Here is a 12909-nt window from a genome sequence, read left to right as displayed (position 1 = left end):
TTCAAAATTAAGAATTAAATAGGACTTAACATTGCCTAAAGAGTTTATTTTTTCTCTTCTTTTTCACAATATAAAATTTTGTGAATCAAAAATTGAGATGTAATAAAATTAAAGCCACCTCTGAAATTGTATAGTCAACTTGTTACTGTCAAGTTATTAATTTATGCCATTGTCTTCACATTTACATCCTTCATGCTGAAAAGCTCTGCAAAATGCCTGGTGGATTGTTCTGGTTATAGGGAGAAACATTTAGAAGGTGTTTTTTTTTTTTTTTTTAAATCCCTCTTTCTCCAAGGAAAAACAACTATTGTCTATATTATTATTATTAGTGTTAGTGTTATTTCTATTTGTTACAATAAGATTTTATGTATCAGGACTGCTTATTGTTTCTGAAATGTGAGCAGAACATTTGCATTTTATACCAATATGAATGATTACTAGCATTCTAGGTAGAAAAACATAAAAAATTAAATTCCTCATTTCCTACCTGAATTGCCTTTCTGTAGAGGCCCTGAAGTCAAAAGACTTATTTGACTAGAATTGGCAGAGCATGTTTTCTATCAGTAAACAAAGTCAAAATACCTTATCATGAAAACATACAACAATGTAGTCTTACATATTTCCCTTTTATATCTCAAGCAAGGATTATCCTTAACTTCAATTTCATTTTCTTTGACTTCCAATTCATGATTTCATATTAATTATGAAATACCAATAATGGAAAAATTCATCAGAATGAGTTTGACATCATTGAGAACTCTTAGCCTTAAACTGGGTGTGGATTTTTGCAAATACATATCTCCTGATAAAGTTCTGGATGTATGGAAGCCCAAATGGGATTAAGAAAATTAATGCTTATGCTTAGTAGGCTTAAGTAATTTGGTGAATCAGGGTTTATCTCACTTTCAGCCTCAGTATAACAGGTATTGATAATAGAAACAGTTTTCAGTGAAATACAACAATCAGACATGAGATTAAACCAAGGCACAATCTCTTTTGTACAACAGGAGGGGATTCACAATAACAGACTACAAAATTGTTCGTTTTAAATGCTCAATTGTTAGTCAAGTCTCTTCTTTAGAAAGAAATCAGGTTCTATCAATTTTAGACACTTCTCTAGGGACTTACTCTCACTATTCTGCAAAGCCATGAATTTCCTTACTACTAAAAACTCCTGAAAAAAAAAAAAAAAGCCCCTTCAATTTCCAGTATTATCTTGCCAACAGTTGTCAAATACATTTGTACACTACCAAAATAAAAAATCCAGGCTCATAAAAAAAAGTTGTAAAATGTCAAGTGCCTTTGAACAGCCTTTGGACAGTCTTAAGTACTGGCACCCAGGTACCTCAAATACCCATTTCTTTGTTCATAAAGTCTTTTCTTCCTGTTATTATTATAGAAACAACAAATACAAAGTATCTATCATGGCTTTTATTCCATAAAAAGTAAGACTGAACTGTACACCCAATTTGGTCAGACTAAACTGGAACTCCTAAGTTTTCAAGTTTCAACAGATTGCTTTAATATTTCAGGTACATAGCTGAAGGACTAACATTAAGTTTTTAATATAAAGTTGAACTTCTTTCATGTACAAAACTATTACGCATTATCACTACCCATTTGCTGTGCAATTGAAATTGATTTTTTGTTCCATTTTCCCTTAATTTTTCAAACAATACTGAAAGCAAAAATTCCCTGAAAGTGCATCTTCTGGTTGCCACTAAATTGCAAACCACAGAGTAACAAAATGTACTATACTTACTCTGTTTAAGATCTTCCTAGTCCATCACTGTGCCACATTTTAGTTTTGTGGCACAGTGTACATTTGCCAGGACAGTGTCCAACCCAACATTAATTTGTACATGAATGTGAATATTAACAGTTAAGTCCATCTTAAAAACCAGTATGATTAGCAATACTTCAGATGATATCTGACATATATTAACACTTCCAGTATTGTTTGACCTCTCTCTGTCTCAGCCCATTTAATTTTTCTGTTTTATTATCATACCAAGAGCCAACAAGCACAAACCAAGAGTGCCCAGATCAACTCAGTGCTGGTCAGGGATTACCAACCTTTGACAAACAGTAATTTACAAACTGAAAAAAAGTGAGTCATTCCTAAATTTTTCAAATATTGAGCTCATTTCAGGTCACATAACTAGAATTTTATATAGAATTACAGAATGTAGATGTTTACATATAATTACATAGAAGAGAACCCTGGAAGTTATCCAACCTCTTTGTCAAAGCAATATTAATCATTTGCTCAGGTTGCTCTAGACATTTTCCAGTCAATTCTGAAAGTATCCAAGGATTAATAGATTACAACATTTCTGGTTACATTACATACCTGTGTAGTGGTGTCTAGATTGTGCTACTAGTACAGCAAAAATGCATACAACACAAAGACATCTGAAGTCATTGGCAATTGGAAATTTACATTGGAAATTAAGAAGTGACATATTACATACAAGAACAAAATGCTCAGCTTCATGCCTTAAAACAATCAGAAAATGTAGCATAGCACTAAAATAAGCTGCAATTTTTCCAATATACTTATTTCCCATCACTGTTCAGCAGGGTATAATCATCACCTGCTGATTCTTTCTAGGCAGAATACATACTGCACTTTTCTGTAGCTGCTTCAGTGTGTGGGTGGTAAGTTCCTGAAATTACTAATAAAACTTCAGCTTATTCCAAAGAGACAACAATGTAAAGTAAGAGTTTAACAGAAATATTTTTTTATCAGTAATACAGCTTTCCACATCAACCCAATTTAAATAAACTCACCATTTAATCTACTAAATTAGGAAATATAATCATATTTCTCACTAAATGTTAGAAACTATATGAAAATATTATAGATAATATAACAATTGTAGTCTGGCTGGGAGGGGACAGAACCAGGACAGCCTGTTTCAGGTATGCCAAAGTGTTCCTGGCTAATGGTGGTTCCAGGAAGATAACTCAGTCTCCACATCATTCTTATCATAACTTATCAAATTAGTGCATCAGCAAAGAAGATAACAGATTTCCTGCTCTGTAACATATAAATTAGATTAATGCACAAGGCTTTCTATTTCTAATTTTGGTGAACTTAACTAACTTTGGTGAAATTAGTTTAATCTGTTTATTTACCAGCCTAATTTGAAATGTTCTTCCACTGAATGCATTGAGAGAGAAAGTTGTTAGGGAAGTGAAGGATGACACAACTTCTTGGGTACAACTTGTTCAAATACTTTAGCCAAGAGTGTTTATTTGAAAAAATGCTCTTTAGTTTTCTCTTATTAAATAGCAAAGAAGAAATAATCCCTCTTCTATAGTCCCTCCTCTGTACTTCAGCATTCAAAAAGTAACTGTAACACTTGCACTGAGCTTAAAATTTATGAAAATTTTTAGAGGCAGCTAAAAATAGAATAAGTTCAAGTTGGATGAACATGTTAAAATGAAAACATATAATGCCTAATACATTATATACTCAGTATAATACATAATACACATAATACTCAGTTCCTGTCTCAGAAAAGCTGCAGGAGTGCCAGTCTCTAATTTTGCCACAGCTGTGCCACATCTGTGTCTGCCCAATGACACTGTTGATCTGGACTCCGACTTGCAGACTGACTTCGCAGCTAGACTTCAGACCTGCCTCATCACCGTGATCTGGCCCTGGTTCCTGATTAACCTCATGAGACCTGATCCTGACCCCAACAGATGGACTGACCTTCTGGCTTCTCAGACCTGCCTCAGCACTCTAAACTTGTTGGATGTGCTTGCCCTAGGGCCACCCCTAGCTGCCCCTTCAGCTTGACCCGCTCCCTCACTGGGTTAAGGTGGTGAGGCCCTGCCTGGCAAGGACCAGCCCTGCTACCTGAGGGCTGACCCCATGGTTCCTTGGCACTTGGACACCCAGGGAGTCGCCAGACCTCGGTGCACCCCAATGACATCCCCATACTGAATAAAGCAGTGTATTCCAATCACACAAAACTGTAGTTTTCATGCCATTTTGTCTTTTTTACTAGTGTGCACTGAATGTTTCTCTGTTAAGGGGTAGAACTTGGTGTAGCTCTTCTATGCACGTCCAACAAAATACAGGCTTTGCTTGGGCTAGGGTAGAAATTAGGCCCAGCTCTTTTACCACAGCACACCTCCAAGTTCTTTTATGGTCTTTTTCTGAATGTTAGTTTACAATAAAATAAGATAGACCAAAATGTCATTGAACACTTGTGAACTATCTAGATAGAAATACAGTATCTAAATAGAAGCACACTGCCTTCCCTAGGATTTTGTGGTCCTTCCTGAGAAAAGGCCTCACACACCTAGTGGATGAGGTTACTACCAGAATACAGTGGAAACAGGTAGCTATGTTTGGGGAATTTGTTTAATTTTTATTTTTAAACGAGGCTGTTAGGATCGTGTGTCTTGCAAAAAGTACTAAAGGAATTAGAGCACTCACAGTAGATATGATCAAGTTCCATCTTTTTTTCTGTTTTAGAGATTCACATCCACAGCCCTTATCTATTATTACAGGCTGTTCTGATATAGGGATATTTACAAGCCTTCTACTATGCTGAAAAAAGTTATATGAGTTGAAATTCAACCAGATGAGAAAGTAGCATCCAAAAATGACCATAACTCTGTAGTCTTCTGCTTATCTATGTAAACTCCATGAAAACTTTCATACGCATTGAAAAGGAGCAGATTAGGATGAGAAACATTGAAATTCAGACTGGGAAAAATGAGTTGAAGGTTGTATTTCAGAGGAGTCAGTCTCCCACTCCAACCATGGGAGCGTGACAGGTTAAAAATATGACCTGTGACACGTTAGCTCAGAAACTAAAACGTCTGACTGCTACCAAGGAGGTAGCTGTGTTTCTACAGTTATATTGTAGCTATCACTATAATTAATTAACAAGCTGCAGACAATGTGGTGGTACAGTCTTACAATATATGACTAGCAGTCTCAGGTTTGTAGTCAAGGTCAGTTACTGTGCTGAAGCATCTGCTCCTACTTCACTACTATCATTACCTGTTCTGTGATCATTCCTTCAAGAGCATAAATAAAGCTGTAGAATCAACCCAGATATCTGCTGAACTCTGTCCCAACAGCCTGTGTTTCTTCGGAGATCCTCATAACTACCCACACATATATTAGACTGATTGTGCTATTTCTACCTCTAAACTTTCCTATTGTATATTTAGCTCAATTACCACTCTCTTCATGAAATCTTCCTCATTTAGATGGTCAATAACAATGTCAAAACATTGCTTCCAGCTTTTATATGATTATCAGGCACTGCTCAAAACTATTTTTTTAAGGATCATATCTCAGTTTTCTTTCCGGTACTCACCTAGAACATAGTGAGATCTCTCCAGCTAAACATTATACCTTATCACATAGCTCCTACTTCTGTTGCTAGTCTGAGAGAAAACTGTATAGGAAATATATTCTTTTATTCCAGCTCTTGGATGGGAGGAAATGTTCATTAGTTTCATATTTTTATGTTGGTTAAGACATGCAAACGTAAAAAGTGTTAAAAATCTTGGTAGTTACTGCAGAAAGACTTTACAAGAACTGGAGATCCATGGGAGAGGTGTTAATACTATCATACCACTTATAAAAGTTTAGTTTCAGTTTAACAGCTGTGTCACTGCAAAGTAAACTGCTTCCAACAAAGCCTGGAATGCTAGAATTTTAGAGTGGAGGTTTACATGCTTTAACTTTGTCAAAGTTGTTTTTATTCTATTTGCTTATCTTTAAGATTATTTGAAATTTCTGAATCTGTAGGAAATAATTACTCAATTATGTAGGTTGAACAAGGGATTTTCTTTTGTACTGACTGACAGTTAGAGAATATATAATCTGGAATTTCCTAAGAAAGGTTCTTTCAGATATAAAATACCCATTTGTGGAAGTCAATATTTTCACAAAAATGCACGTAACAATTTTACCAAGGATGGAATTTCTGTTCAAAGAGAAAGATTAATTTCAGAAAAAAAAAAAAAAAAAGAAGAAAAAAAAAAACAGCAGCCACACACAGTAACATAAATCATAAACTACAAGTGGAATTCGCAGCCTGCTGAAATAAGAAGAGGTATTTAAATTTCAGTCTCCCAGAATCCAGCTGGCTATCCTTGCTGTCTGGCTTTTGATTATTTTGGGGGTGGATGAAGCTGTTTGTCAACTCCATTCTGATGTAGAATTGAGGAATTTCTAAAACACTGAAATTTTTACAAGACGTAAAGCTTTTCCATCATTCTCTTCCAGAACTTTACCAATTGTGAGACTGCAAAAGAGAGGTGCTTATGCCACTTCTGAGACTACCTGTGTTACTATTATGTTAGGTTTTAAAACAATTTACACAGAACTTTCTCTAACAGCCCTTTTTAAAAATGACACTTCTCAGCACTGTATGGACAGAAATTACATACATATCATATCTCCAGCCAAGCCTTTTTTCATAACTACCATAAAGAAATCAAGGAGATATTTGATCTCAAATGTCAAGGAGATAACTGTTCTTCTATTTGGCATTATGAATACTGTTAACTCATAAGGTCATAGATGGATACTGTCATAATCTCACCTAAAATTCACATTCATTTTACCATTTTACAAATCAAGGATCAATTTTGTTTGGTTTCCTTCAATGTGAAAATACAGTATAATTACGTAACTGTAAAATCTATTTTTAACTGGAAGAGAACTGGAAAAATGAACTTGTAGAGTAATTCACAGGGCCTTTTGACTATTTAGTGCTCCTAAATAAAGTATGGATTTGAAGACATACAGCCAATTACGTTTTTTTATTTCTTCATGATAAAATCTGAATTTTTTTGACATGGTAGTGTCCTGACCTGAGTATCAAAAATACATTTTTGTACTTTTACCTAAAACATACTGTTGTAGATTTTATCCATCATATTATTTTCAGGCTAATTCAACATATTCATTATAAAGTCATTATAAACACTGAAATAAAAAAGTTTCTGTTCTTGATCCCTTTGAACATGATACTCTCTGCTGCATTCTGAATTGAATGCAGAAGATCCCACTGAATAGTCTAGAAAACTGCACACCTTTTCAGCTGAATTCACTGGCTTGTAATTTTGAGGCTTCTCACTAGTTATCTTCTTTCCTTTCTTGCATACGAAAGAAAATCAAATAATAATAAAAAAATAATATTTCCATCTTCAATTTTTATGGAGAGAAATGAGCTAGAAACAAAGTATGTCATTTCATGAAAGAACAGAGATTAAATATACTCTTTTTTGTATCCATAATTAAAAATGTTGTTAGTTCTCAGAGCAAGAAAGTTATTGTGAACTTGAATTTAAAAGTTAAATAAAAAGAATCAAACTAATTCAGCAGTGACTACCTTACAATATACATCCTTCTTGAAATTAATCTCTCTTTATGAAAAGGAAAGAGCCAACCAAGCTAACTTTATTCTATTATTCAAATGCTTTCCTCAATTCTATAACACTCTTTAAATATATCAAATATATATATATTAAAAAGAAACTAGGAAAACAAAATGTTCTTTAAAATCAGGAAATCACTCCAAAATGGTACACATGTTCATCATAGAAAGTTTAACAATAATTATGACATAGCTAATACATACTTAGAGAAGAAAAGTTTCATTTAAGAAATATTTTTTTGAAACAAATTCTTCAAAATAAGGAATTAGGAATTACTGGGCTCCTATTGTTAATCAGGGTGACTCCAATAGCTCTATACCTTGCCAAATGTCTAAAATGACAGATAGTTTGAAGTAGAAAACAGCTACTGAAAACAGAAAGGAGTACAAAAACTGCTTATAAAAAGATAGGGCAGTGCTCATTGTTATTCAAGTACATTAGTTGTCATATCCTGTTTCCATTGACTGCAGTGGAAGCTTTAGCATTGACTTCAAACAGGTGCAAGTCTCATGAGACTAAGGGGAATAAAACGTACAGTCATGGTATGAAAGCAACAGTGTATAAAGTGTGGTGAGACAGGATATGTAATTCCAATCTGGTACACAAGAATCTGACAAAGTTCTTTAAATGTAGTGCCAAGTAAGGATGCAACTGAAAAAACAGACATTTCTAAACAGAAGTTTGGCAGGCCTCCATTCAATGCTACAAGAAAAGCTCAGGAAAGATGTAACAGAAATTAGAACACTAAACTATAGCAGAGGGAGAGAACAAGGGAGACCCAGAAGCAGCCATAAGCATCATCCTGTTCTGTAGCAGTACAATACCGTTTGTTTAGGACACAGCTGTTGGCATGCATTGGTGGATACTGCAAACTGGTCTACTCTGAGCTGTTGAGACTTAGACCCAAGTATGTTGCCCATTTTTATTTATTCTCCTCTGTAATATCATGAGCATTCAAAAATGTTAGGGGACTTTTTTTTTTTTTTAAACTTACAGAATCTTCAAAGAGAAGACTTAGGCTATACTCTTACATCAGTAGAGCTACGCATGATGACCTTAATTAATTCTATAAAGAAAGTAGCTGAAATATCATTATATTAATTAGAAGCTGGTCAAAAATAGAGTGTTTATCCCAAAGGAAACTGTGGACTGCAAAATGTCTTTCCCAATTGAATCATAAGAGAAAGCTATACAACATAAAAACTGTCTAAAATGAGAGTAATAAACAAACTGTGTCGATATTAAACTCAGCTGTATAAGTGTTACAACAGGAAAACTGAAACTCAACATTTCATTTTAAAACTGGATTTTAAGGTTAAAATGAAGACTGAAGGCAACAATTTTGAAGTGAATAAAGCAAGTCTATAAATGACTGTAAGAGATAAGGCACAGAAGAGATTAAGCAGTTATTCTGTAGTTATTAAGCTTTAGGATGAATAGGTAAACATATACCTGTGCAAGCATGGGAAATCCAAGGTTTCTGCATCCATTACAAGGTGTCAGTGCTTCCCATATACCCGAAGGACCACAAGTGTTTTCACCTGCATCGTCTTCTTCCTCCTCTCTTGTTGATAAACATGTTGAAGCAGGCCTCTGTGCATAAAGAAACAGTACTTTCAAATTAAACATAGTGATACATTGCAAAGAACCATTTTACTTAATGAAATGAGCTTAAAAGATTCCCATTTATAAATGTCAAAAGATAACCTCGTATTTTAATACATAGCAATTACTCAATCATTATTCTGTTGTATGAAAATCACACTTTCTCAAGATGGTGCGTGTTGAGCTACCTGCAATTATACTTTAAATATGAGTGAATATAATAATATACATTAAAAATGTGTATTTATTTTCTTCATTATCAGGTATTTGGCAATTTCTACTTCATTTTAAATTAAAATTAAGTTGAGGACAGCCTGGAGAGAATAAAAACTAACATTAAAAAAAATTACTATCTTCTAGAAGGAAATAATAGCTGAGAGGATCTAGTTTCAACAGTCATCTGTTGTGTTCAGAAGACAAAAACATTTGCCTGGATAAGTCCAAGGTTTTTTCAGGAAAAAAAAAAAAAGAAAAAAAAAAAGTTAAATTCAGTCAAAGTAATGAGTTTTCTTTTTTTTTTTTTTTTTTTTTCCCTGACATTTACCAATAGCAGACACATTAGCTTATTATGTTGGCAAAAATATATATATATTTTAAAATGTATTTTTTCACTGACTAGAAGGGCTGAAGGGTACTGGAAAATGCTATTAATTTGTGAGTGTTAAGGTTTCTATATTGGCCTCAGTTAGAAAGGAATAATGCTAGCTTTGCTTAAACTGGTATTCTATCTTTCTAATGACAGCTGGAAGCAGAAAAAGTGGACACTTCCCATTTATTTATGTTCTTTTGCTACACAGGATAGTTCACTCCTACTAAATGAATCGCAATAGCAACTTCTGTTGATTTCAGGAGAAAAAGGAGGAGAGTTAAACCAGTTACAAATGATTTTTTAAATCTCATGTTAAAAAAATCATGACAATAAAAAATTTCAAGTTTTACTCACAACTAAATTTTATGCCACAGATAATTATTTTGTCTATATTTAAACTGGAATTTGCAATAGCTGTTCCAGCCTGCTTGACATTTGTTTGTGCAGCCTACCTGATATTCAGATGCCAAGTTCTATCTCTAAGAATGCGTGCTTATCTTAAACAAGCTTTCAGAAGTGGCTGGATTTTTGTCTGACCAACATAATACTGTTTGAGACAATGGCTGACCACATCTATTAATGTGGTGGTAACATAGGCTCTAAAGCACTGTTATGAGGCCCACAAGTAAAAAACAAACAAACAAACAAACAAAAAAAAAAAAACAACACCACTTAACTGCAGATTATTTTAGCCAACAGAATATAGAAATATGTGGAGTGTGGGGTATGCTGCAAGAAAGGGCATGTAGAGGTGAAGGAAATGTAGGGGGGAAAGGAAGAGCAGAAACAACAGCAGTTCTGAAGATGAATACAAGCTGATGGATATGAGTAAGCGAAGCAAAGGCACTGCAAAAGCAAATACTATAAAACTGTATACCATCTGAGGGCCATTTAACCTTTGACTCCTGTGCTAACATATTATACGCATATGTGGTTGGTATACCATTACCTTAAGCAGAATAAATGTTTCTAAATTCTATGCCAGCTCACTCACCATGGATGAGAAACACGACACATCCATCTCCACTAGTCTGATTCCCCTCACTTAGGAAATGGTTGTTCCCTTGTTGCAGACTCCTTGAATCTAGCCATATCTTCTAAAGTTAGGTGGATTTATTTACTTCTTATTTTAAAAGTCAATTTCTAAACCATTCTTAGCATGATATTTTATGAGGTTATTTTGACAGTCAAGTGGTACCACAGAATGTGTTGCCGTAGCAACCAGTATTCTTACAGGGACTATTAAAAGGATTGGGTTAACTCTGCACAGTGTCGGTCGTGAAGGACTATTACTGCTCTGCATTTGCATAGACAAAGGAAGCAGACTATGAGTCTTTCCCATCTATTTATGATGCCATCTTCCATGGTGTTTGCCCTATGTTTGTATTTTAAATCTCAGAATTGCTGGATCACAGAATAAAGTGCTTCTTGCCCCCTGGAGCAAAAAGCAAAGAACTGCAGCAGTGCTAGGTACAGGAAAGCCTGTAACACACATCTTAAAAGCCAATCTAAGTGGATAAAGACAAAGGACACAGAAAAAAATTATACTCAATTCACTTTCCAAAGGCAAAAAATAAACACAAAATCAGATATTTCTTAACACAATCAAAGGAGGATGGATAATGAAATTCAATACATTTGAATCATTCAAGGGAGAACATATGAGTTTTTAGCTATTACAGAAACAGAGTAGAAAATCATTATAGCAAAAATATTATTGAGCAACAAAAAGTAAACAAGCAGAATGAGTGAGAGTTGTATTATTTACACTGATGCTATGTATATAGAGAAAGAACGGAGATCACAGAAATTGAAATTAATGCTGTCAATATGGATGAGAAGTGGGAGATATTATGTAGTCAGATCTCCTGGGCATCAAAAATAATAATAAAAAAGCAGCAGATGTCAAAATTCATTTGAGATGTTTGGAATACATTGACTAGTACTCTGATGCCATGAGACAATCCAGTTTATGACATGATACTGGCTAATTTAAAGAGAACTGAAGAGTAGGGATGGCTCTTTGTATACTGAATGACTGTTTTCTCTCTTCTTCTTCCCCAGATTTCTGCTACAGGTAAAGCACTAAAAAGGAAGGATTAGGACAAATGTATATGAAGGACCAAGAAACAGTTACCACTATCAGCTTTCTCACCCATCCCTGCTGCTAGAAGCCCCATTCTTCCCAAACAACAGGCAAAAAGGGCTTGGTAGGAGTTGCTGCAAGGAAGGACAGCTGCATTTGCAAAGAAGGGAAGGAGTTAATGGCTGCATGAGAGAAAGGGGAGTCAGAAGTCCCCCAAATGCGACAGACTGGGTTTGCATACACTAGGGAGACGGAGACACCTGGGGGAGGCATATGAGATAGAGAAAGATCTATAATCCGTCCACGGACCTCAGACTGTCACACAAGCCCATAAAAACCCCAATCCAGACCACCCAGTTTTCTACTATCCTCTCCCAGCCTTCATTCCTTTCTCAGAACTCCCTCGTTTTTCTGTTATGTTGTAAATTTAATTTTGCCTCCTCAGAGATCCTTTGGACATGAAAATCTAATTTTGTGTGCGCTGCTGGGAAGCCTTGAAATAGCCCTGTGGGGAGAGGTTTAGTGAAATTGAGGTTATTTATGCCCACTTCTCAGGAAAAAAAAATAATGAAATAAATAGAGAGAAAGAGATTTCTGTCACCTGAAGAAAAACAGACACAATTACAAACCTTTTATAATACCTGTTCTGACTTGGAAAAGAAACAGAAAATGTAGTGAGAAAATGCCACTTAGATCATAGTTGCTCAATTAACTGAATTTGACATTATGAAATGGTGATGTCAACATAACCTGTAATACTAAGCTTCCAAAAAGCCAACTCTGTGCAAACTACAAGAGGCATGAATATAAATATCACATATCCTCAAACAAAACAGATAGAAAATCTTAAAAGATATTAGATATCATATGTAAAAAGGAGTAATTGATAGTGAACCACAAGGCTGATACAAAATAAAACATTTAATAAAAGACAGCTATATTGTTATTAGAACATTGAAATAAGTATTAAAATTACTTAAAGCAGTAGCAGACTACTGCTAATAAAATAAACAGAATAATAAAATAAATAATTTTCTGTGTATGTAAAAGAGAAAGTATAAGAATATAGCAGTAAGAGAGTAGTAAGATCTACAATTAGAGGCAAGTTTTCCTCAGACTTCACTGGGTCTGACGCATCACTTCTAATTCTCATATCTGATGAGTATTTAGATAATGTCTTTGAAAATTTAGGCATGGAAGTCTT

The 12909-nt window shown here is 34.6% G+C and overlaps 1 protein-coding gene across 1 annotated transcript in view; it reads right to left on the bottom strand.

Annotated features, from left to right (window-relative positions):
• Positions 1-12909, bottom strand: part of LOC121063868 (ankyrin repeat and sterile alpha motif domain-containing protein 1B-like) — a 269342-nt gene that overhangs the window by 148587 nt on the left and 107846 nt on the right. The window contains exon 9 of the mRNA XM_040544776.1: positions 8878-9018. Coding sequence (XP_040400710.1) covers positions 8878-9018 — 141 coding nt within the window. The remainder of the gene's footprint in view (positions 1-8877; positions 9019-12909) is intronic.

This window comes from Cygnus olor, chromosome 1 (assembly GCF_009769625.2).
Source record: "Cygnus olor isolate bCygOlo1 chromosome 1, bCygOlo1.pri.v2, whole genome shotgun sequence".
Classification (NCBI taxonomy): Eukaryota; Metazoa; Chordata; class Aves; order Anseriformes; family Anatidae; genus Cygnus; species Cygnus olor.
This window is presented reverse-complemented; position numbering and strand designations above follow the sequence as displayed.